General features: G+C 45.3%; 1 protein-coding gene across 1 annotated transcript in view; it reads right to left on the bottom strand.

Annotated features, from left to right (window-relative positions):
- Positions 1-10,761: 10,761 nt before the first annotated feature.
- Positions 10,762-27,351, bottom strand: part of LOC126335651 (Down syndrome cell adhesion molecule-like protein Dscam2) — a 176,618-nt gene continuing 160,028 nt past the window's right edge. The window contains exons 12-14 of the mRNA XM_049999107.1: positions 25,171-25,329; positions 18,070-18,354; positions 10,762-10,937 (exon numbers count right to left, since the gene is read on the bottom strand). Of these exons, the coding sequence (XP_049855064.1) occupies positions 10,762-10,937; positions 18,070-18,354; positions 25,171-25,329 (620 nt within the window). The remainder of the gene's footprint in view (positions 10,938-18,069; positions 18,355-25,170; positions 25,330-27,351) is intronic.

Below are 27,351 nucleotides of genomic sequence, written 5' to 3'. Positions count from 1 at the left end.
GTTAAGTCCCATAGTGCTCAGAGCCATTTGAACCATATTTTTAGGCCCACACAATTTACTCGATGTTTCCATGTGGTCGCGTGACTTCTGATATAGCATTTCAGCAGGATATTTAGATCACATAAAAGGAGTCCTACGGTTGTGTAACATTATGTTACATGTGGCTTTATGATTCTGTGTCATTTCAGTTGCATTTATTTCTTAAGTAAAAGCAGGCCGTACGAATGTTGAGATATGGTAAAATGTTTATCTACATCTACATCTATATATACACCCTGGAAGCCACCTGCGGTGTCTGATTGAGAGTACCCTTTACCACAGCTAGTCTCTTCGTTTCCTGTTCCACTCGCATATAGAGCAAGGGAGAAACTACTATCTGTATTTCTCGTATCTTATCTCCGTGGCCCCTACGCGAAATGTACGTTGGCGGCAGTAGCATCTTTCTGCTATCAGCTTCAAATACCGATTCTCTGAACTTCCTCAGTAGTGTTCTTTGAAATGAACGTCTTCTTCCTTCCAGGGATGCCAATTGAGCTCCCGAAGCCCATTAGTCGCACTTACATGTTGATCGAACCTACCCATAACAAATCTAGCAGCCCACTTTTGAATTGCTTCGGTGTCTCTTTCATCCGACCTGGCGCGGATTCCAAACACTCGAGCAGTATTCAAGAATAAGGCGTACTAGCTTCTTATATGTGGTTTACTACAGATAAACCAAAATTTCCTAAAGTTCTCTCAATAACCCGAAGTCGACCATTCACCTCCTCTACCGCAATCCGCACATATTCGTTCCATTCATATCGCTTCACAACGTTACACCCAGATATTTAAACGACGTGACTATGACAATCAGGACACTACTAATGCTGTATCCGAACATTAAGGATTTTTTTTCCTACTCATCCGAATTAAATTATATTTTTCTACATTAAGAGCGGGCTGTTATTTATCACATCAGCTAGAAATTTTGTCTACCTCATCTTGTCATCAGTCTGCAGTCACTTATCTTCGGTAACTTCGTATACTCCACAGCATCATGAGCGTGCAACCGCAGATTCCTTCCCAACCTGTCTGCCAGATCGTTTATATATACAGGAAAAAGCTACGGTCCGATCACAGGGTCTCACGTAAAGAAGCGAATTTCAGTACAATCCGTATTTACTGCTCAGCTGCGCCAATAAAACTCTCCTCGAGACACGGGTGGAAAACTTGGGAGGCTGCCAGGGACAAGGCGGGGTAACACAGCTTCTGAATCCGTAAGTAGTGGTTTCCTGGCACAACCTTATGTGTGACCATAGGAGCGCCGAAGCTGTAAAACGTCCGTGTGAGCCATGACAGGTAACAGTTCAGCGTAGATGTCAACAAATATACCGACTTTTCGTTTCCGTTGCAGTATAACAAAACTCATGCCATCTCCCCAATATTCCTGTCCGTCCCAAACAGTGTATTGCCCTTCCTGCTAGGAACTGTGTGTGCTATCATCATCAGTTCTTGAAGACAGTTCAGACAAGATACCAGTTTGGTAATACCAACTTGATAACAGTAAAATTCTTATTTTTATGCCAGCCTTAGTTGCATTCCTCTTAATTCTAAGCTTCAAGGCACATTAATATCATCAAATTGGCAACCAGCGTGCTGTCGTCCCTCCAGAGTGTTGGGCTTTCTGCTCTACTCAGAACGGACTACAGAGAATTTTGTATGCATTCACTTCCTGGCTTTCGTTACGTGCTGACTGTGGAGTTTGCAGAATCGCACTTAGCGTGTGGTGTTAAGTTATATTTCAGAGCCTGTATTCAATAAAACTTACATTTACCTATATCATTTGTGCGTTTATAATGAGAACTTCTTTTTGTTATTTCTCTTGTTAATTTGAAAATGTGAGCTGTCCAGAAGATGGGTCCTATTTTTTTTTGTTTTTGTTTTGTTTTCAGTATTCTTAACGATTTCAGTCAGAATCCCACAGTGTCACATTCAGTTTTTCGCACTAGTTTCATGTATTTTTGCTTTTAAGAGTAACATTGCAGTGAGATTTCATTTTTTGACTGAATGAAAGTTATGTACTTGTTAAATTGACTTCCATTTGTAAATCCTGTTACCTGCAACTTCTTTCATTGCTAGGTAGTCCTTATTAACGACTATAAACAGGTGTACTCTAAGTTAATGGTGTTTCCATTTCGTCTAATGGCCAAATAATGAATACAAAATGATACGTAGTATGGAAATGCCTAAACCAGTTGACGAGTGGGCAGCTCTCGCACGTTTGTAGCACAGTTTAAATCAGTCGTAAATTATGGATTAGTTTTAATTGCTACAGTGCTCTACCAATGCTCTCTCTCTGTGCGTGGGAACCAACCATGTCTCTTTCGTTAACTCAAATGCTTCAGTATGACAATCACATTTGTCATATGGGAACACAATAAAGTAAGTAAGGAAAATGAAAGAATAGGATATTTCACTTATGAAACTGTGTTTCACTTGTGACGCTGGTAAACAGTACCAGCGGGGCAGGCTCCAGTGGTCACATACGCTGCGACTCAGTCTTCATACTTCGGCAGGTGGTGTATCAGGTTTATCCGAATTCCCCTGCCTGACAATAGAATGGTGCACACAGACAGATATGTGCTTGGATACATGCACTGATTTGGGTTGGGAACGACATTATAAAGGAGTTGAATCCTCTGTATCAAAGTAGTTGCACCCTCTCCTGAGGCAAGTTCGACGACAACTGTAGTAAATGGTCTTTGATATCCAGGATACCGGCAATGGGGCAGAACTGACATCCAAGCTGGTAACACACATGTTGTGTCGGGGGCGGATGTGGGGAGTACCTCAAAATCAAGCAAACAGTAAACAGAGACATGTGCATATGTGGACGAAGATTGTCCTGTTGAAAAAAAGGCTTCACGATACCATCTCACGAGAGATAAACATGAGATTGTGGGATGTCTGTGATGAACCGATGTGTCATCAAACTCCCCTGAATCACTACCAGCTCTGACATGAAGTCATAACCGATGGCTCCCCAAACCATGACTCCAGGAGTAACATCACTGTGCCTCTCCAAAATATTGACGGAATGGGATCACTCCTTGGGTTGGCACCATACTCACTGACGATTGTCATTCGCAGAAGTCCATAACTCTGATTCACCGCCTAAAACAATGCGACACCATACATTAACAGTCCATGGTTCCCAGACAAGCTGCCACTCCAACAAAGCCGTGTGTGCTGCTGGTAGACTGACCACTACTGTGGGATGACACGGAATGTTATGAGTCCATTACTTGTTCTCGAATGGTGAGTGCAGATCCGAAGGGGCTGCAGTCTGCTTGGTGCATCATATGGCGACCCTCCCTTGTTGTAGTCAAAAGTGGTTGACCAGCACCTTGACGACGATTACGCCTGCCCTCATGTTCCCATGCACTCCAGCGACGGGCCACTGTCAAATCTGAAGTCCGGGTATTGCACTACTCCACCAATCATTGTATCGGAAACTCCGATGATTCCCCTCTCGGGCTCCGTCAGTCGCTGATAAAGCTCTCATACATATACGTGACATCTCCCTGTCGTTCACAGTGTTCACCCAACATATGACGCTGTTCATGCCTCTTATGTCCCTTGGTAACAACGCTAATGCACTCTGGTGGCCGTTCCACTAGTCACAGAGAGTGAAAACTATGCGTTTACGTTCTCACTGATGGTGCAAATGTGTGTGAAGTTACATTGACATTTGACCATTGTCCGCCCCCGGTAGCTGAGTGGTCAGTCTGCTTTCGGCTGCGATGGGGCGCGGACGTCCACTGCGTCCCGCCGTGCGCGACTGTGAGCGCTTGCTTGTGTTTACCTTCTTGCGGCGCGAGTTGTATTAGTTACAAGTTCAGTGCGACTAAGGCACACACATGGCGCCACGATACGATCAAAATTACTTTCCAACCAGATCACGCGCGTCCTCGAGCCTATGAAATAGAACAGTTCATACGCGACTATCTACGTTTAGATCTGGCGACTGTAGTCGGAATACATTTTTCTATAACGGCGAGCGTGGTTTATGTTAAAATGACCAGTGCAGAGGTCTGCGCGACAGTGGTGTCTAAATACTCGAACTCTCTCAGATTCAAACATTCTGACGGGCATATCGGTGCAGTGACGGTGGATCATGCAGGCATGGGCCTAAGGTCTGTATGGGTTTTTGAGCTTCCCTTAGAGGTCCCAGAGGAAGTTGTCAAGGACGCCTTCCGACCATATGGCAATGTTATCAACCACGTTGCAGAAAAGTGGCAAACTTTCTCGACGTATAAGGTCTACAATGGTGTGCGCCAAATTAAACTTGAGCTCAAGAAACATGTGCCGTCCTATTTGAACATCGGCGGCTGTCGTGCAATCATCATGTACGACGGTCAGCCGCGTACCTGTTCCGGATGTGGGCAGGAAGGCCATGTTCTATCGAGCTGGTTACAACGTGGAATTACGAAGATACCAGTGGGAGACTCCGTTTCCCCGACGGGGACGACAATCCTGCCCCTCACGTACGATCAGACGACGATGCGCACCATAGTTGAGGACGAAACGGGCGATCAGACACACCCATCGACGCCAGAAGTACCAAGGGAGAAAGAGGAAGGACCCCCGATGCCAACTCATATGTCGCCCCCTCCACAGCAACAACAGCAGCAACAGTCCCACGGACACCAGACGCAACGTAACATTCAGAACAAGATGGACGTGGACGCGAACATTGTCCCGACCGCGGCTTTCCTAGCGGAAGGTGATACGACGCTGGATTGCCTCCCACATTCGGATACGGATGTCCACGTTCGAAAGCAACGTTCGCCTCGACGACGGAAGCGACGTCGGCGGATCCCTTCTGACGATTGCCTCCTACACACGGCCGGTCAAGAAGATGACATCTCATCAGACGGCATGGATGCTGCGCCTGCTGAGGATCTAAGTGGTGTAGACGGTTCACTTGCCCATACCACGAGTGCCAAGTTACTTCTTGCACCACAGATGCAGCAGGTCGCGTCGATGGATGGCGCTCCGTCTACCTCTACCGAGGTACGTGAGGGAGATTTAGGTGCCGATCAGCTACACAACATCTAGTTGCAGCCACTGTGGTCCGACGATGTTGAGGAACTTCCTGAAGAGGGCACTGGTGACAGGGGAGGGGGTGCCATTGGAGATGCCACTCCTTGCGTGAAAGACTCATAATTTGTAACGGGTTTGGTGGGTCCGGCATCTCTTGCGGTTAGCTTTGATTGCCATGGGGTCTACTCTAGGTGAAGAGGCTAGGCAGCACACCTTTCGCCTTGCCACAATCAATTCAACGCGATAAGGGCACCACACAAACTGACAATGCTACAACGCATGCTTGATGCGGCGCACGTCGACGTGGCCCTCTTACAGGAAGTATGTGTCGCTAGTTTCCCTGACTTCTTCGGATATACCGCCCACATCTCCCACACCTACCGATTGTGGTGTGGCTGTCCTGATACGGGACGGTTTGGCGACTACGGACGTACTGTACTTACCGAGTGCAAGAGCCATGGCGGTAACTGTGTACGACTCATCAATGTATATGCCCCTTCAGGATCAGGGAGACGGAGAGATCGGGCCGCTTATTTTCGGAAGATATTACGCGTCTATTTATGGGCCGCATAGACGATATGGTGATCGGAGGAGATTTTAACTGTACATTATCTCCGTCTGATCAGCAGCCACATCACGTCCCGTGTGCGGAATTGGAAATGCTAGTGCGTGACCTCCACCTGATTGACACGTGGCACCACATCCATGGCCCAGCTCCTGGATACACCCATTATACAAGTCATTCATCAAGTCGGTTAGACAGGATTTACGTCACAAGCAGTCTTTCGACGGCGACGAGAGGAGCAGAGCTTGTAAGTAGGCTGTTTAGGTTTTTTATATTGGTAACGCCACGTAGCGCTCTGTATGAACATCACTGGCTGTGCTGTGTGCAGTCAGTGGCTGGTTGGCATTGTTGTAATACTCGCCATTGTAGTGTTGGGCAGCTGGATGTTAACAGCGCGTAGCTTTGCGCAGTTGGAGGTGAGCCGCCAGCAGTGGTGGACGTGGGGAGAGAGATGGCGGAGTTTTGAAATTTGTAAGACTGGATGTCATGAACTGCAATATATATTTTGACTATTAAGGTAAATACATTGTTTGTTCATTATTAAAATCTTTCATTTGCTAACTATTCCTATCAGTAGTTAGTGCCTTCAGTAGTTTGAATCTTTTATTTAGCTGGCAGTAGTGGCGCTCGCTGTATTGCAGTAGCTTGAGTAACGAAGATTTTCGTGAGGTAAGTGATTTGTGAAACGTATATGTTAATGTTACTCAGGGCCATTCTTTCGTAGGGATTTTTGGAAGTCAGATTGCGTTGCGCTAAAATATTGTGTGCCAGTTTAAGCACAGTCTTGTACTGTTTTTCTAAGGGGACGTTTCAAGCTCTGGCCCACTGAATTCACCGACCACACAGCCTATATTTGCACCATTGCCCTCCAACCTGCACGTGTGTGGCGCAGTAGGCCCCCTGGAAACTGAACGTCGCCCTTCTGGACGAGCCGGCATGTAAAGGTGCTATCGAAGAGTCGTGGAACGCGTCCTTACAGCGTCGTGGTCGTTACCGATCGACCCTCAGTTGGTGGATTGAATGAGCGAAGCCTGCTCTTAGGCGCACCTTCATGGCTTACGGCCGGAAAGCGGCGGCATGGAGGAGGAGCACGGAAAACTTTATTACACCGTCCTACGGGAATGTCTTGTTATGGAGCCCTCACCTGACCGCAGATCACAGTCAATCGCGCGAAAGCGCAGCTCATCTCCTTAGCACGCCATCATTTACAGGGCGCTGTTATACGGTCGCGTGCTCCAGACATGATACAATCAGAAAGGCCATCTATGCACCACGTGCTCCTAGAAAGCAGGAGGCGCCGTAGGGCACTGGTAACCGACATGATAACGGACGACGGACGACACGTGGCAGAACAAGCTGATATAGCAGAAGCCTTCTATGGGCATTACTCTCAACTTTATTCAGCCGTGCTCCCTGATATGGCGACGGTAGACACCGTTTCAGCACATGTCCACGGTACAGTTCCACCAGACATGGTCCGATTTTACTGGGAGAAGTGACAGAAGAGGAAGTGCTCGTCGCCATTGGTAAAGGTGCTCCCCATAAATCACCAAGAATCGATGGATTACCATTAGAGTTCTATCGAGCATTTAAACAACTGTTGGTACCGTGTTGGGCTGAAATTTGTCAGGAATTGATGTCCCCGGGTATACTGTTGCCTGCACCGTTCTTGGAAGGACTGATTGTCCTCATCCATAAGCCGAAGGGGCGGAATCATGTCTGCGATTATCGCCCCTTAACGTTATTGAACAGCGACGTCAAGATCTTTTCGAGGCTGCTATCAGAACGTCTTCGGGGCACACTATTGCACGTCCTGTCCAGCGATCAGACGTCCTTGAGGAGGACACAACAACATCAGAACTGCGTTATGTCGTTACAGAGATCTCATCTCCCTTGCACGGGTGAGACGTTTGCCGGCAGCCCTGGCGTCTATCGACTTTAGCCAGGCTTTTGACCGTGTGGGCCACACTTTCCTCACTGCCGTTCTACAGCGCATGGAATACCCCGACCCCTTTATCACAGTGTTGACACGCCTTCTGCATGGGGCTACTTCTCGAGTTCTTGTTAATGGAAGACTGACGGCACCCATGCCGATCTGCCGATCAGTACGACAGGGATGTCCATTATCAACATTGTTATTTGCATTGGCCTTAGAACCTTTGTTGTGTGGTCTCCGAGACAGGCTCACTGGGATACAGTTCGGCGGCTCCATCTATCGCTTCACCGCATATTCGGATGATTTGATGATCGTCATACGAGGAGCTGACGATATGGCGGCAGCGTTGGACTGGATTGCAACTTACGGTACAGCTTCTGGTAGCCAAATCAACGTTGACAAGTCTGTCGCCTTGAGCACCGGTATTTGGCTACCGCAGGAACACATTGCCCCCTTACGCTTTAGTGATACTGTGCGCTGCTTGGGTTCAGATTTCATGAACGACATGCGACGCGCGACGACGCTCAATTATCGACGCCTTCTTCACCAAATTTGGGCCGGAATAGCAAATCAGTGCTTGAGATCCCTCTACATCGTTCAGCAGGCGTATTATGCCAATGTATACCTTGCGTCCCGCATACCGCATGTTGCCCAAACGCTACCCATTCCGAAACCCTTGGCTCGTAGCATTATGGCAGCGCTGGGATACTTCGTCAACGCTGGTATGTTACTGAAGATCAGATACGTATGTCTTACCCTCCCCAAGGAAAAAGGTGGTCTCAGCCTAGTCAACGTCCGTGATATGGACATTGCCCTCTATGTTAGCTCACATTTATGTCTGCTGCGCTGTTGTCCTACGAGCCTCAGGAGTCTGTTTCTGACGGCGCTACGGCCTGCTTCACTAAGAGCGCCGGTGCCACTACAGGACAACACAGCGCCCCTCTTTTATATAGAACGTTTCTATTTAGAACAAAGTTATTGCAGTGTAGCACTCACGACACTACAAATGGCCACGACTCGACACCTATATCAGGACATGGTGCAGCGCCGCCCCCTAAATGTGGTCGAACTAAAATATCCTGACGTACGGTGGCGCGTGGTGTGGAAGACTGTACACGATGCCATGCTTGATTCCGACATTGTTTCCCAATGGTACGCAGTCGTTAATGGGAAGCTGGTGACGCAAGAACGTCTCTACAATATCCACATGGCAGAATCTCCCAATTCTGTGGGTTGTAACACAGTAGATTCTGACGAGCACCGCCTCAGCTGTGGAGAGGCGGAACCGGTTTGGCACCTAGTGCGGCAGATGCTGGCTTATCTCTTGCGAGTTAGGCCGGAGCATATATCTGCACGCACGTTATTGTTTCCGGATGAGACATTTTACCCCTAGACTCGAATCAACTCCGTCACCTGGATACGTGGACATGCGGTCCATTACCTCTGTCGTGACGGACACAAGAATTTCCTTGACTTCTGGCTCTCTTTGAAAGAAAGACATCATGCTATTTCCGGGAATTCCAGATATCGACAATGCTTCGCAAACGACCTATGGAGTGCCTTTCACAGCCCGCCTTGCAGCTGGAATGTTCCAGGCAGCGGCAGATGAGGTCAGAACGAACTGCAAACGAGCATAGATTGAACAATCTTTATCAGTGGGCGCAGTCGCAGGGAAGCCTAACTACGACGTGGTAGCTTTCTTTTCATGGTATTTATGTTTAACATCTTCGATGGTGTCATTCTGTTTTAGTTTTCCAGGCTTGATTAACTATGACTGTTCGCACATTGATACCTATATAAATAAAAACAGAGCGGCCAGCATGTTCTCCAGACATGAACCCTATCGAACATATCTGGGATAGATTGAACAGGGCTGTTTATGGACGACGCCACCCACGAACCACTGTGAGGGATCTACGACTAATCGCTGTTAAGGATTGGGATAGTCTGGACCAACAGTACCTTGATGATCTTGTACATAGTATGTCACGATGAATACAGGCATGCATCAATGCTAGAGGACGTATTAGAGGTACCGGTGTGTACAGCAATCTGGACCACCGCCTCAGGAGATCTCACTGTATGGTGGTACAACGTGCAATGTGTCGTTTTCATGAGCAATAAAAAGGGTGGAAATGATGTTTGTGTTGATCTCTATTCCAATTTTCTGTACAGGTTCCGAAACTCTCGTAACCGAGGTGATGAAAAACTGTTTTTGATGTGTGTAGTAGCCGTTATAGTTATACCCACTGTTGTTTTTTCACCCGTCAGATTTCTTCATTTTCTTCGGAATCGCTTATTAGGGATGTAGTTTACAAAAGGATCTGTTTGATAATCTTCAAACACAATCTACGTGAAAACTCAATCATTTATTCCTCGAAGGTAGACTGCACTATTCCCATCACACTCGACAAGCTACTGTGTGAGATGATTATTGTCCGAATTTTTAACACTGAAACTTCATATTTAATCGTACTAAACAAAGTGATTTCCTTCCGTTCTGTCTGCATCATTAAGTTTTTACTCATTTCTGGTAACGTGAGACTCAAAAAACCGTTAATTGGCAGTAATCAGGAATATTTTAAATCGTATGTCCATGGTATACGAACACCAACCAATGACGGCTTCAGCACAACTACTCAAAACTGCTCAAAGCTTGAACGCTGCAACAATGTATGTATAGTCACCTGCCAAAGTGGTTTATCTCCTCTTCCTCTGAATTTGAGGACGGATTTATTATATGTCGCATGAAAGAATAAATAAACAAATGTATAGAAAGTTGATATTTATAAATGATGTCACCTGTGAAGATACAATCTCCTGATAGATTTTTAGTAGTGACACTGAGCAGCAGTTGAGCAACAGTATTTATACTGGGCAGTCGGTACATTGCCGCTACTTTCTTCTACTGACACAATCATGCTACTGATGTTACTGACAGACTACTCTGAAGGGCTAAATGGCACATCAGTTTTCTCGGACTTTAATTGAAGGCTGTCATTCCTTGTCCTGTTGTGCTGAAATGAATTCGACATGTAGCAAAGCCCAAGTCACGAGCTACAGCCCATGCGATATTTGGAGACTGCCTTCCTGTTATCATTTCCTGCTCAATACCAGACACAGCGCTTGTGTATTGAGCAAAACACCCTCTATTATCCCAGTAGGTGTGTTCAACTTACTTGTAGTTGGACATGAGCATGCTCACATCCTGGAAGTTTGGTGGCGAGGACCCGGAATCCTTCTTCCAGAGAATTCTCGGCACAGGAGAACCGTCCGCAGAGCAGGGCAGCGTCACGGATCTGCCGGCCTCCACCTGAGTGTCCTTGGGCTGACGCTTCCAAGATGGCGGCTCTGGTGACAGGGGAAGAGCCAGTCTGCCATGCTTATTAACTCTAGTCGCATTCTGCTCTAGCAAGTAGAGTGTTATTCATAAATACCTCCAAGGATTCAGAAGTTACTGTGAAAACTACAAGAGATACAGTAAAATGACACTTAGCAGTGGGCAGAGAATCGCTCCAAGTTTTTCATAATACACGCTGCGATGCAGTTGTACAGCTTATCACTACATCTACATCTACATCTACATCTACAACGGTGTGTGGCGGAGGGCACTTTACGTGCCACTGTCATTACCTCCCTTTTCTGTTCCAGTCGCGTATGGTTCGCGGGAAGAACGACTGTCTGAAAGCCTCCGTGCGCGCTCGAATCTCTCTAATTTTACATTCGTGATCTCCTCGGGAGGTATAAGTAGGGGGAAGCAGTATATTCGATACCTCATCCAGAAACGCACCCTCTCGAAACCTGGCGAGCAAGATACACCGCAATGCAGAGCGCCTCTCTTGCAGAGTCTGCCACTTGAGTTTGCTAAACATCTCTGTAACGCTATCACGGTTACAAAATAACCCTGTGACGAAACGCGCCGCTCTTCTTTGGATCTTCTCTATCTCCTCCGTCAACCCGATCTGGTACGGATCCCACACTGATGAGCAACATTCAAGTATAGGTCGAATGAGGGTTTTGTAAGCGACCTCCTTTGTTGATGGACTACATTTTCTAAGGACTCTCCCCATGAATCTCAACCTGGTACCCGCCTTACCAACAATTAATTTTATATGATAATTCAATTTCAAATCGTTCCACACGCATACTCCCAGATATTTTACAGAAGTAACTCCTACCAGTGTTTGTTCCGCTATCATATAATCATACAATAAAGGATCCTTCTTTTTATGTATTCGCAATACATTACATTTGTCTATGTTAAGGATCAGTTGCCACTCCCTGCACCAAGTGCCTATCCGCTTCAGATCTTCCTGTATTTCGCTGCAATTTTCTAATGCTGCAACTTCTCTGTATACTACAGCATCATCCGCGCAAAGCCGCATGGAACTTCCGACACTATCTACTAGGTCATTTATATATACTGTGAAAAGCAATGGTCTCATAACACTCCCCTGTGGCACGCCAGAGGTTACTTTAACGTCTGTAGACGTCTCTCCATTGATAACAACATGCTGTGTTCTGTTTGCTAAAAACGCTTCAATCCAGCCACACAGCTGGTCTGATATTCCGTAGGGTCTTACTTTGTTTATCAGGTGACAGTGCGGTACTGTATCGAACGCCTTCCCGAAGTCTAGGAAAATAGCATCTACCTGGGAGCCTGTATCTAATATTTTCTCATGAACAAATAAAGCGAGTTGGGTCTCACACGATCACTGTTTCCGAAATCCATGTTGATTCCTACAGAGTAGATTCTGGGTTTCCAAAAACGATATGATACTCGAGCAAAAAATATGTTCTAAAATTCTACAACAGATCGACGACAGCGATATAGGTCTATAGTTTTGTGCATCTGCTCGACGACCCTTCTTGAAGACTGGGACTACCTGTGCTCTTTTCCAATCATTTGGAACCTTCCGTTCTTCTAGAGACTTGCGGTACACGGCTGTTAGAAGGGGGGCAAGTTCTTTCGCGTACTCTGTGTAGAATCGAATTGGTATTCCGTCAGGTCCAGTGGACTTTCCTCTGTTGAGTGATTTCAGTTGCTGTTGTATTCCTTGGACACTTACTTCGATGTCAGCCATTTTTTCGTTTGTGCGAGGATTTAGAGAATGAACTGCAGTGCGGTCTTCCTCTGTGAAACAGCTTTGGAAAAAGGTGTTTAGTATTTCAGCTTTACGCGTGTCATCCTCTGTTTCAGTGCCAGCCTCATCCCGGAGTGTCTGGATATGCTGTTTCGAGCCACTTACTGATTTAACGTAAGACCAGAACTTCCTAGGATTTTCTGTCAAGTCGGTACATAGAATTTTACTTTCGAATTCACTGAATGCTTCACGCATAGCCCTCCTTACGCTAACTTTGACATCGTTTAGGTTCTGTTTGTCTGAGAGGTTTTGGCTGCGTTTAAACTTGGAGTGAAGCTCTCTTTGCTTCCGCAGTAGTTTCCTAACTTTGTTGTTGAACCACGGTGGGTTTTCCCCGTCCCTCACAGTTTTACTCGGCACGTACCTGTCTAAAACGCATTTTACAATTGCCTTAAAGTTTTTCCATAAACACTCAACATTGTCAGTGTCGGAACAGAAATTTTCGTTTTGATCTGTTAGGTAGTCTGAAATGTGCCTTCTATTACTCTGGCTAAACAGATAAACCTTCCTCGCTTTTTTATATTCCTATTAACTTCCATATTCAGGGATGCTGCAACGGCCTTATGATCACTGATTCCCTGTTCTGTAGTTACAGAGTCGAGAAGTTCGGTTCTGTTTGTTATCAGAATGTCCAAGATGTTATCTCCACGAGTCGGTTCTCTGTTTAATTGCTCGAGGTAATTTTCGGATAGTACACTCAGTATAATGTCACTCAATGCTCTGTCCCTACCACCCATCCTAAACATCTGAGTGTCCCAGTCTATATCTGGTAAATTGAAATCTCCACCTAAGACTATAATGTGGTGAGAACATTTATGTGAAATGTATTCCAAATTTTCTCGCAGCTGTTCTGCCACTAATGCTGCTGAGTCGGGAGGTCGGTAAAAGGAGCCAATTATTAACCTAGCTCGGTTGTTGAGTTAACCTCCACCCATAATATTTCACAGGAACTATCCACTTCTACTTCACTACAGGATAATCTACTACTAACAGCGACAAAAACGCCACTACCGGTTGCATGCAATCTATCCTTTCTAAACACCGTCTGTGCCTTTGTAAAAATTTCGGCTGAATTTATCTCTGGCTTCAGCCAGCTTTCTGCACCTATAACGATTTCAGCTTCGGTGCTTTCTATCAGCGCTTGAAGTTCCGGTACTTTACCAATGCACCTTCGACAGTTTACAATTACAATACCGATTGCTGCTTGATCCCCGCATGTCCTGACTTTGCCCCACACCCTTTGAGGCTGTTGCCCTTTCTGTACTTGCCCGAGGCCATCTAACCTAAAAAACCGCCCAGCCTACGCCACACAACCCCTGCTACCCATGTAGCCGCTTGCTGCGTGTAGTGGACTCCTGACCTATCCAGCCGAACCCGAAACCCCACCACCCTATGGCGCAAGTCTAGGAATCTGCAGCCCACACGGTCGCAGAACCGTCTGAGCCTCTGATTCAGACCCTCCACTCGGCTCTGTACCAAAGGTCCGCAGTTAGTCCTGTCGACGATGCTGCAGATGGTGAGCTCTGCTTTCATCCCGCTAGCGAGACTGGCAGTCTTCACCAAATCAGATAGCCGCCGGAAGCCAGAGAGGATTTCCTCCGATCCATAGCGACACACGTCATTGGTGCCGACATGAGCGACCACCTGCAGATGGGTGCACCCTGTACCTTTCAAGGCATCCGGAGGGACCCGTTCCACATCTGGAATTACTCCCCCCGGTATGCACACGGAGTGCACATTGGTTTTCTTCCCCTCTCTTCCTACTATATCCCTAAGGGGCCCCATTACGTGCCTGACGTTGGAGCTCCCAACTACCAGTAACCCCACCCGCTGCGACTGCCCGGATCTTACAAACTGAGGGGCAACCTCTGGAACAGGACAAGCAGCCATCTCCGGGCGAACATCAGTATCAGCCGGAGACAGAGCCTGAAACCGGTTCATCAGACAAACTAGAGAGGCCTTTCGTTCAGCCCTCTGGAATGTCTTTCGCCCCCTTCCACACCTCGAGACGACCTCCCACTCTACCACAGGTGAGGGATCAGCCTCAATGTGGGCAGTATCCCGGGTAGCCACAGTCGTAGTCCGATCGGAGGATGCGTGGGACGAGCTGGCCGTCCCTGACAAACCCCCATCCGGACCCACAGTGATGCCCATTGGCAACAGCCTCAAGCTGTGTGACCGAAGCCAACACTGCCTGAAGCTGGGAACGAAGGGATGCCAACTGAGCCTGCATCCGAACACAGCAGTTGCAGTCCCTATCCATGCTAAAAACTGTTGTGCAAAGAACGTCTGAATTAATCTACAGAGAGCACAAACAATTCGACAAAAATTTAAACGGTTATTGAAATACAAGACTGCCTAGTAAATGCAGTAATTCTAGGTGGCAGGCGAGTCAGAACATTTAAACAAATCATCCTCATCGTATAGTTGCACAGCATTAGTACGCGCTAGCAGGTAGGCAACCCAGTGAACAGATTTGCAAAGCAGGCCGCTGCCGTTGCACCTTTCTGGGTATAGAAGCAGGAACAAACAGTACACCAGTTGAACACCTGTAATCTGAGTCGCGAGGGGAGCTGCTTTCTCCACAGATTCTGCATGTCTTGCAGTATTCACAGTGTTATCTTCCACAGGGCATATACGAATAAAACTGAAATAAACAATTAGACATGGTGAATGTTAAGTAAGGGGCATACACCAGGATGTGATTCCTGATTAGAACGGGAAGGTCAGGGGTATACATTTAAGTATGTGATACCTGTCAAGAAATGGAAGTTCACAGCAAAATATGCCTGGAAATGGATTGTAATTCTGCGTTACAGGGATACGTTATGGGGATAAAATACAGGAAGGGAAAGGTTATTTGCAACTCAAACCGAAATCAGACTGCTCTTGTAAGGATGAAAGGGCATGAAAAGGGAGCAGTAGTTGAGAATGGAGTGAGGCACAGTCGCAACCTACTCCAGTCTTATTCAGTTTTGACATTCATCAAGGCAGCAATGGGAAAAAAGGAGAAATTAGGAAAGGAGATTACACTTCAAAGAGAAAAAATTAATTCTTTGATGTTAGCCGATGATCACCTTATATAAACATTTTATAAATAATACCAAATGAACTCGAGGATCAGTTACATTCTGTTTGGCCTTACGAAAGGTATCAGAAAATTAGTTCTGACGTTGCGCTTGATAATGGAGCCAAAAGCAGAAAACTCAAGACACGTTCATGCATTGTCTGTCGACTTAGAAAAAGCATTCTACAATGTAAGATGGTGTAAGAATCAAGAAATTCTCAATAAAATGGCTGTAGCCTATAGTGAAAGACGTTAATACGCAACACGCACAAGGACGGACAGGTAAAAATAAGAATGGAAGAACGAAAACGAGCCGCCCGGTTGAACGAGCGGTTCTAGGTGCTTCAGTCTGGAACCGCGCGACGGTTGCAGGTTCGAATCCTGCCTCGGGCATGGATGTGTGTGATGTCCTTAGGTTAGTTAGGTTTAAGTAGTTCTAAGTTCTAGGGGACTGATGACCTCAGATGTTAAGTCTCATAGTGCCCAGAGCCGTTTGTCCCATATGAACATGAACGAAATGCTCTGATTAAAAAGGGTTTAAGTCAGAAATACAATCTTTCACCCCTACTGTTCAATCTGTACATCGAACGAACAATGACGGAAAGGAAAGAAAGGTTCACGAGTGGAATTAAAATCCAGCAAAGGACCTGCGGGAGCAGTTGAACGAAATGGACAGTGTCTTGAAAGGAGGATATAAGATGAACATCAACAAAAGCAAAACGAGGATAATGGAATGTAGTCAAATTAAATCGGGTGATGCTGAGGGAATTAGATTAGGAAATGAGACACTTAAAGAAGTAAAGGAGTTTTGCTATTAAGGAAGAAAAATAACTGATGATGGTCGAAGTAGAGAGGATATAAAATGTAGACTGGCAATGGAAAGGAAAGCGTTTCTGAAGAAGAGAAATTTGTTAACATGCAGTATAGATTTATGTATCAGGAAGTGGTTTCCGAAAGTATTTGGAGGAGTGTAGCCATGTATGGAAGTGAAACATGGACGGTAACTAGTTTGGACAAGAAGAGAATAGAAGCTTTCGAAATGTGGTGTCACAGAAGAATGCTGAAGATAAGGTGGATAGATCACGTAACTAATGAGGAGGTATTGAATAGGATTGGGGAGAAGAGAAGTTTGTGGCACAACTTGACTAGAAGAATTGCTCTGAGCACTATGGGACTCAACTGCTGTGGTTATCAGTCCCCTAGAACTTAGAACAAGTTAAACCTAACTAACCTAAGGACATCACACACATCCATGCCCGAGGTAGGATTCGAATCTGCGACCATAGCAGTCGCACGGTTCCGAACTGCGCGCCTAGAACCGCGAGACCACCGCGGCCGGCTCTTGACTAGAAGAAGGGATCGGTTGGTAGGACATGTTTTGAGGCATCAAGGGATCACAAGTTTAGCATTGGAGGGCAGCGTGGAGGGTAAAAATCGTAGAGGGAGACCAAGAGATGAATACACTAAGCAGATTCAGATGGATGTAGGTTGCAGTAGGCACTGGGAGATGAAGGAGCTTGCACAGGACAGAGTAGCACGGAGAGCTGCATCAAACCAGTCTCAGGACTGAAGAACACAACAACAACAACAACAACAATCGTGGCTTATGTACACAGCACATACTGAAGTTAACGGTATCTTTTTCCTATGTGCAGTACAGGCACAACGGACACAGAGCCGACTGCCTTTATACTGAGTTACACCCTCCATCACCTGAGTCGTTTATCTCTGGTTATATACTGTACTACTTACATCAAACTCGATACTATTCGACTGCATTTGTCTGTACGCTGGATCTCGTAGTACTGTGTGTACACTACGCACAACTATTCAAGCCGAGGGTGTTAATTTTCATACACATGTCTATGCGTTTATACTGATTTCCACTGCTGTATAAAAATAATTGAGGACGATGGATGGAGATGCCACTCTGAGATGAAGAGTAGGGCACAAGAGAGGAATTTTGGGAGGAATGCATCAAACAAGATAGACGGTTGATGAGGCAGAAAAATAGCAGACTACCTACAAGATTCGAAGGGTATGAATAGGAAAAAAGAACTGAGAGGGACTGAGATAGGGTGAAGCATTTCGTCGATGTTATACTGAGTAAGACAGTAAGGGAAACAAAAGACAAATTTGAAAAGGAAATTAAGCTTCAGAGACAAGAAAAGAAGCCCTGTAAGGTTTGCTGATGATTTAATGATTGTGACATTTTTAGGTAAATATCTGCATAACTTTGCAACGGCATATACACAGTGGAGCCAGTGTTTACCGTTCACCGTAACCTGCACAGTGTAGTGGGCGGAGGCTGCGGCGTTGGCGGCGTGGCAGGAGTAGTTGCCGGCGTGCCTGGGGGCGAGTCTGCGGAAGCTGAGCGTGCTCGAGTAGTCGTCGATGGTCTTCTCGGAGACCTCCTCGTCCTCCGGGACCGGCGCGCCGTCTTTCAGCCAGCGGATTTCGATCGGGAGGTCGCCTTTACTGACGATACAAGACAGGTGCGTCCGCATTCCTCTCTGTAGGTCCGGCTTTGTCGATATTGGGTCTATCTGAGGAGGTTCTGAAAAAGAAAAAAAAAACAAGTGATGTTACGGATGTCTTCGAAATTATGATCCGACATAACAGATTACGTCCGCAAGGTGATTTTAATAAATAGGGTCAAATTTTAGGAATTGATCCCTGAGAGAATAAGCAGTATTAGGGCCCGAAATGCCTTGCAAGGAAGGTACGCACGCAGGTGGAGAAAAGACCTTCGACAAAGAACACAGTGTCAACACTAGAGAAGTGGTCCGCCACTATAGGATAAACGAGACGACCTTGTGAAACAACAATGCGTGCAGAACTTCTCCTGAGCTAGTAAGACCTAGTAAGACTTGACGTCATCAGGTGACGTTTTCCTAAAACCACTACAATATTTTTATACCAACTGACAACTAATTTTGGTTGTAAGACGACCACCTTTAGATCACTCATGCGAGAGGTTCTGTGTCTAGGTACAGTGGAAGTGTATTTCGGTAGGTGATCATTAATGAGCCAAGCATTCAATACGCTGTTGGCTATACCAACGAGTTTGCAAAATGCAGTTCTGTACCACGCTTAAGTGCACCAGAACGTCGACATACTCTCGGTACTAAGTGTAACCCGTCACTGATAAGGATATAAAAGTTATATATTTCATTATTATATTTTATATACTTTTCATGGGCGTGCTTCGTAACGAGGACATGTCAACATTGTACTCTTCTTAATAAGAAAGGTTCAGAATTGCACTTGCTACCTCGTTGGTGTAACCAACAGTGTACCTAAAACTTCGCTCTATAGTGAGCAAGTTCCGAGGTACACTTTCAGACGATGGTGTTGTAGCGTACAGTGAAGTAGAGACGGAACCTCTACCATGAGTGATCTGCAGCAGTAACTCTTAATCAGTTGCAAAGTAATGTATTATTACGATCTAGACAGGCAAAGAACGTTAGAAAAATTATAAGAGTTTTAGACTTTATTTGGTCTGGACGTGCCTCTGCGGCTCATCGCGCGGAACACCACCGTCCTGGAGTCTTGTCATCCATCCTATTCACAGATGAAGCCATCAGCAGCTTGTTGTCTTCAGGGTAACGTTGCTAACACCAGAGCAAGAGGCCTCAGGTTCGATACCCGGCCGGGTCGGGAATTTTCTGCGCTCAGGGCTGTGTGTATGCGTTGTTCTAATAACCATTACACCATCACCGATGCGTAAGTGGTCCAAGTGGTGTCTAATAAAAAAGACAAGCACCAGGGGCCGAACTCACGAGAAGGGAACTTTTGGCCAAATATGCCATTGCACCAACGAGACTGTCTTTACGAGAGGCAATATAGTTGACAACACCGACTTATGGGATAAGCTCCCCGTGCTGTAGTGGCAGCGAACCATCAACACCGGTCCAGCCTCAATGAGCATAATTGTCAACCGCCTCGTGGGACCAGTCATCCTTCCCCAATGCTTTACAAGTGAGGAAAACCTGTACTAACTGCGAGTGACCGTTCCTCCCCTGTTGGAAGACGTGTCTTTCGTCGTAGGATCGGTATTGTGGCTACTACGTGATGGTGCTCCAACTCATTGTCCTATTGAGTGTGGAGCTAAAACACTTTTACAGACATTCCCACTTGCCTGGCGTGTTCCCATGTGTCTTTCTATCACTGAAACCCCTACGCTACTTTCAGGTGGGCGTATCTCCCTTGTAAAGTATTTTTGGCCGTATGTCCATATGACACCATAGCCGCTCCTTTCCTCTCACTGGTAGTTTATTACTGTTTGTGCCCAGTCTATATGTACGCTGACGGAAACGAAAAATGTCACACCGTCGACACCCTGACCGAATGAAACCAAACTTATTCTCCAGTATTTCCAGCCTGCGAGTCGTGTTGATTAAAATTTCACCGTTATACAAGATTAATTTCAGTACTAACGGTACAGAAAAATGCCACTCCATCGGATAAAGAATAGTGCTTGTTGTTGCTATGATGTATTAGGTAATTTTCCTGTTGAAGAACGAATTTCCTCCATGCACTCCTAGACCTTCTTATGTTCCACAGTTATTCCAGGGTCCTTCCAGTGCTTGCTCTGTTGTCCTCCATCAAATTTCTCCTTGGTTTTCCTCCATGTCTATGACGTCCAGTTCATATGGACATTACAGCATTTCTAACGAGTCTTTTTCTCTGATTGAAACGTCCCCTTTGAAAAATTTATACAAGACTGTGCTTAAACTGACACACAATAGTTTTTAGCGCAACGCAATCTGACTTTCAAAAATCCCTACGAAAGAATGGCCCTGACTAACATTAACCTATACCTTTCACAAATCACTTACCTCACAAAAATCTTCGTTACTCGAACTACTGCAATACAGCGAGCGCCACTACTGCCAGCTAACTAAAAGATTCAAACTACGGAAGTCACTAACTCCTGATAGGCACAGTTAGCAAATGAAAGATTTTAATAGAGAACAAACAATGTATTTACCTTTATAGTCATTATATATATATATATATATATATATATATATATATATATATATATATATATATATATATCAGTTCATGACACCAATTCTTACAAATTTCAAAACTCCGCCATCTCTCTCCCTACGTCCACCACTGCTGGCGGCTCACCTCCAACTGCGCAACGCTACGCGCTGTTAGCATCCAGCTGCCGCTGCTCAACACTACAATGGCAGACAACAATGCAAACTAAACACAGACTGCGCACGGCACAGCCAGTGATTTTTATACAGAGCGCTACGTGGTGGCGGCGTTACCAATAAAAAAACCTAAACAGCTTACTTACATGATGATACACCCAAAGTACCCTGTTTCATGTATAGTGCATTGGCCTACAAAAACAGCATATATTTTATACACACATTAAAAAAGTTGTGCATCACCTCGGTCCCGAGAGTTCCGAAACCAATACAGATAAATGGAATAGAGATCAACATAAACATCATTTCCGCCCTTTTTTTTATTCACGAAAACCAGACATTCAATTTTGTACCACCATACAGCGAGACATTCATAGGTGGTGGGCCGGCCGGTGTGGCCGTGCGGCTCTAGGCGCTTCAGTCTGTTCGATGTTCGATGGGGTTCATTTCTGGAGAACGTGCTGGCCACTCTAGTCGAGCGATGTCGTTATTCTGAAGGAAGTCATTCACAAGATGTGCACGATGGGGCGCGAATTGTCGTCCATGAAGACGGTTGTCTGGCCAATATGCTGCCGATATGGTTGCACTGTCGGTGGGAGAATGGCATTCACGTGTCGTACAGCCGTTACGGGGACTTCCATGGCCACCAGCGGCGTACGCCGGCCCCACATAATACCACCCAAAACAGCAGGGAATATTCACCTTGCTGCACACGCTGGGCAGTGTTTCAAAGGCGTTCAGCCTGACAGGGTTGCCTCCAAACACGTCTCCGACGATTGTCTAGTTGGAGGCATATGCGACACTCAATGTTGCAAAGAACGTGGTGCCAATCCTGAGCGGTCCATTCGGCGTGTTGTTGGGATCATATGTTCCTTACTGCATGGTGTTGAGGTTGCAAAGATGGACCTTCCTGTCACAAAGTAACAATGTATACAAGATCGAACCGCGGTATTGACCGTCTAGGCATCGTTGAACTACAGACAACAAGAGCCTTTTACCTCCTTCCTGGTAGAATGACTGGAACTGATCCGCTGTCGGATCCCCTCCGTCTAATAGGCACTGCTCATGCATAGTTGTCTTCATCTTTGGGTGGATATAATGACATCTTTGAACAGTCAACGGGACTGTGTCTGTGATACAATATCAACAGTGAACGTCTATCTTCAGGAGTTGTAGGAAGCGGGGTGATGCAAAACTTTTTTCGGTATGTATATTTTCGAGGATTGTTTTATTCTTTACTTTCTTGGGTCATGAAATCCTCAGGTTACTTCTCCACAACCCTATTTAAAATGAATCACCTATTTCACTGTCCAGAACTCGTATCCGTACTGAGACTCTTCGTGCTCGTATTGTGGACCGCTGTGATTCAATACGCCATTCTCCAGGGCTGCATCAGTGCATCAGGGATTCCATGCGACAGAGTGTGGATGCATGTATCCTCGCTAACGGAAGAGATTGCGAACATTTCCTGTAACGAAGTGTTTAAAGTCACGCTGGTACGTTCTGTTGCTGTGTTTCCATTTCATGATTAATGTGATTTGAAGATAAGTAATAAAATGAGCTCTAACATCAAACAAGATCAGAAGGGCAGTCAAATGAAAACCAAACACCCATCACCGCGTGACCATGGAATGGTTTCATTCAAAAGTAATCAACACACACGTTAAGACATTTACGCTTTGGAACACAATCAATTCCTGTTTCTCAGAAGGCGTCGGCCGCAGACGGATCCTGAACTGCATCGTGTCTTGCACTTCCTCGACCGACTGAAGACCGTGTTCACGCATGTCTTTCTTCAGGTCGTCGAAGATGTTCAAATCACACGGTGAAAGAACCAGGCTGGAAGAGGTTGTTGCATTGCTTTCCAAAGAAATCGCTCAAGCGTAGCTTTCTTGTGTTTGGCAGTGTGCATACGGGCGTTATGATGCAGCAGGGCACCAAATCTCATGTTAAGTTTCTAGCTGTTTTCATGTCTGCAACTATTCTTTACTTTCATCTTTCTTGGATTTACTCTCAATCCAAATTCTGCATTGATCACACTGTTCATTCCATTCAGCAAAATCTGTAATTCTTCCTCAGTTGCACTGATGATAGAAATGTCATCAGTCAATCTCATCACTGATATCCTTACACATTGAATGTTAATTCCACTCTTTCACCTTTCTTTTATTTCCGTCATTGCTTCTTCAATGTGTAGATTGAACAGCAGAGACACCCTTTTTTATCGGAGCATTCCATTCTTGATCTTCCACTCTTACCGTTCCCTCCTGCCTCTTGTATGTGTTGTACACTACCCACTTTTCCCTACAGCTTATCCCTCTTTTTCTCGTAATTTCGAGCATCTTGCAACATTTGATATTGTATAACGCTCGAAGTCGACAGATGCTACGAGTGTGTCTTGCTTTTTCTTAAGTCTTGCTTCCATTGTAAACCGGAACGTCAGAATTGCCTCTCTGGTGCCTTTAGCTTTCCTAAAGCCAAACTGATCATCATATAAAACATCCTCAGTTTTCTTTTCCATTCTTCTATGTATTATTATGGTCATCAATTCGGATGCACGAGCTGTTAAGCTGAATGTGCGATACTCATCTTGCAATCTTCGAGACTGTGTGGATTATGTTTTTCCGAATGCCAGATGGTATATCGCCAGACTCATACATTCTACACACCAACGTGAATAGTCGTTTCGTTGTCCCTTTTAGCGATTTTAGAAATTTTCATGGAATGTTAACTATCCCTACTGCCGTACTTGATTTTAAGTATTCCAAAGCTCTCTTAAATTCTGGTTCTAATACGGATTTTCTATATCTTTTATAACGACTCCTGTTTCTTCTTCCATAACTTCTTCAGACAAAGCCTTCACCCACACAGAGGGATTCAGTGTACTTATTCTACCTGTCCGCTCTCTCCTCAGCATTTAATAGTGGAATTCCCAATTCACTCTGAATATTTCAGCTCTTGCTTTTAATTTCACCGGAAGCTGTTTTCATTGTTCTATATGCTGTGTCAGTCCTTCCGAAAATGACTTCTTTTTCGATTTGTTCACATATTTCATGCAGCCATTTCGTTTTAACTTCACTGCACTTCCTTTATATTTCATTCCTAAGTAACTTGCATTTCTGTATTCCTGAATTTGACTGAACATTTTTGTAGTTTTTTCTTTCATAAATCAACTGAAGTATTTCTTCTGTTACTCGTGGTTTCTTTTCAGTTACCGTTTTTGTACCTATGTTTTTCTTTTCAATTTATGTGACTGGCCTTCTTAGAGATGACCATCCTCTTCAACTGAACTGCCCGGTGAGTTATTTCTCATTGCAGTATCTGTAGCCTCGGAGAACTTCAAGCGTATCTCTCTTCTTTGAGCACTGATTCTTCCTAACTCACTCCTATCATTATACAAAACTCGCGACAACACGTTTTCCCCTATTCGAGCATTCTTCGTCCTTGTTGTCTGGGCCAGGAATCTGTCAATTACCACTGACTCCCTACCACAAACAGTATACAAACTTGTACGATATGGAATGTGAGTCAATGGAACATGGACTGACATTGTGTGGCATACAGCTAAGAGTCTCGTTTCTGTTTGTGGTCTCAGATCGACAACAAAGTGTCCTCAGACGACCTGGTGAAAGGTCACAGGTAGCAGCGATTCTCCAGACCCGTACCTCTGAAGCACTTAGGATCACTGAGTGGCGAGATATTGGATATGACAACAGGACTGGTTTGGCCATGTTTAACCCGAGGCTGAGTGCTCACTTGTGTGCGGCAAGTGTGGCAGAATCTATCGTCGTGCACTTGATGGGCGGGGTACTAAACGGTACGTTACGTCAGCATAGTGCAAAACCCCACACTGCATCTCATACCACAAACGGCTCAGATGTCCGGTATGCCATACGAAGACGTACATTTTCATATCAGTCTCCAGCCCACAACCTTCCGGAAGTGACGTAGCATGCTCATCCTACAACGGATACAAGAGTGTATTCATATACGTGAGGATTACTCGAACTGATGTTGATAATGGATACATGTCTAAATTGGCCGAATGTTTAATCATTTGATACACGTGATGTGATGCAAGTCTCTCAAGAAAGTGACAAAAATCGGACTGGCATTTCACGTGCAACACATTTACGTCAGTGTTTATACAGCGCAGACTAGTTGGTGAACGAATGCCGTTCCCATTCTGCAAACTCTCTTACCCATGACTTGAATATTCAGCTTGCTTCTTGAAGTGAGTCCATCCGGGTTGGTCGCTACGCACACGTAACCTCCCTCATCGGAATGTTTCTGCATGTTCTGTATTATGAGTGTCCCATTCTGGAACACTTGCTGTCTGTCGTTGTCCGGTAGCGTGGTTCCTGAAAAGAATAATTGGTGTAATGAGCTTGTGTATTCTATTGTTCAGAATCAAAAGATAGTTGTAAGTTAAATGTAATAATAGCAAGTTAGTTTACTTATGTTTCTTCCTTTTCTCAACAGATGCAATTTACTATGAGGAAACTGGTACTGTCCATAACAACAAAGATTTAATTTGCCACAGCTACTGCTTTGTTTTCGTCGACACTTATTTCTTATTGAATGATTTTTGCATAGAATTTTTGGTACCTGACATTTTGCTACTTAGAAGAATGCTCGAAAACTTACATGTGGTGAAAGTACAAAACAGTGCAAAAGAAACTGAGGTTCTGTTAGGTGGCGATCAGTTTCGTTTTATGAAAGGTAAAGGCACCTAGGATTCAGTTCTGACGGTATGACTGATAAAGGAGGAAAGACGTACGAAAAATCACAGTTTCGTAGGATTCGTCGTCCCCCAAAAACCATTCGACAACGTAAAATAAACAAATATGTCAGGAAGTTTCAGAAAAATAAGTGTAGCGAAGGATGTGTAATATACAGGGTGTTACAAAAAGGTACGGCCAAACTTTCAGGAAAAATTCCTCACACACGAAGAAAGAAAATATGTTATGTGGACATGTGTCCGGAAACGCTTACTTTTGATGTTAGAGCTCATTTTATTACTTATCTTCAAATCACATTAATCATGAAATGGAAACACAGCAACAGAACGTACCAGCGTGACTTTAAACACTTCGTTACAGGAAATGTTCGCAATCTCTTCCGTTAGCGAGGATACATGCATCCACACTCTGTCGCATGGAATCCCTGATGCACTGATGCAGCCCTGGAGAATGGCGTATTGAATCACAGCGGTCCACAATACGAGCACGAAGAGTCTCTACATTTGGTACCGGGGTTGCGTAGACAAGAGCTTTGAAATGCCCCCATAAATGAAAGGCAAGAGGGTTGAGGTTAGGAGAGCGTGGGGCCCATGTAATTGGTCCGCCTCTACCAATCCATCGGTCACCGAATCTGTTGTTGAGAAGCGTACGAACACTTCGACTGAAATGTGCAGGGGCTCCATCGTGCATGAACCACATGTTGTGTCGTACTTGTAAAGGCACATGTTGTAGCAGCACAGGTAGAGTATCCCGTATGAAATCATGATAACGTGCTCCATTGAGCGTACATACTGACGAAACTAAAATGAGCTCTAACATGGAAATTAAGCGTTTCTGGACACATGTCCACATAACATCTTTTCTTTTTGTGTGTGAGGAATGTTTCCTGAAAATTTGGCTGTACCTTTTTGTAATATCCTGTATAATATGTAGAAGAACCAAGAGGGAACGACGAAGATGAAAGACTAAGAGAGAAGTGCTAGGAGTAGATACGATGTTAGACAAGTGTAGAGTCTTCCTCCACTGATGGTCAACGTGTACATCGAAGAAGCGATGATAGAAATGAGAGAAACGTCCAGGACTCTGATTAAAATACAAGCTGAAATGATATCAATGACGGCATTTGCTGGTGACATTGTTATTCTCAAAAGGGTAACTCCTATCGCACCCCCTCAGATTTAGTGGTAAAATGGCCCAGTGGATAGTCCGTCAAAAACTGAACACAGATCAAGCACAAAAAGAGGAAGAACGTGTCCTGAAGTGCGCAAAAAGAGGAGGAACAGAGAAGATGGAAGCTGCCGAGCCACTGCATCGTGGTTATGTCTTCACGGTACTGGACTGCGAAGAGGGAAATCGATGTTCGAATCTCCCTCGTGCCCCTGTTTTTCTCTCATAATTATAAACTGTCCGTCCGGTCACTGATGAGCCTGTGCGCTGTATTCATTTTGTGTCGGTGTCGGGATGTAAAGTCCGTTTGCAGCAGCGTGGTGTAAGGTGATGGTAAGCTTCTAAGGAACCAAACTGACGCTAAGGACAGTACACACACACATACCCGAGGGAGGAGTCGAACCTCAGACGGGGAAGCCTCGCGAACAGTGGCAAGGCGCATCAAACCGCGCGGCTACCCTGTGCGGCGTGGTT

This window comes from Schistocerca gregaria, chromosome 2 (genome assembly GCF_023897955.1).
Source record: "Schistocerca gregaria isolate iqSchGreg1 chromosome 2, iqSchGreg1.2, whole genome shotgun sequence".
Taxonomy (NCBI): Eukaryota; Metazoa; Arthropoda; class Insecta; order Orthoptera; family Acrididae; genus Schistocerca; species Schistocerca gregaria.
This window is presented reverse-complemented; position numbering and strand designations above follow the sequence as displayed.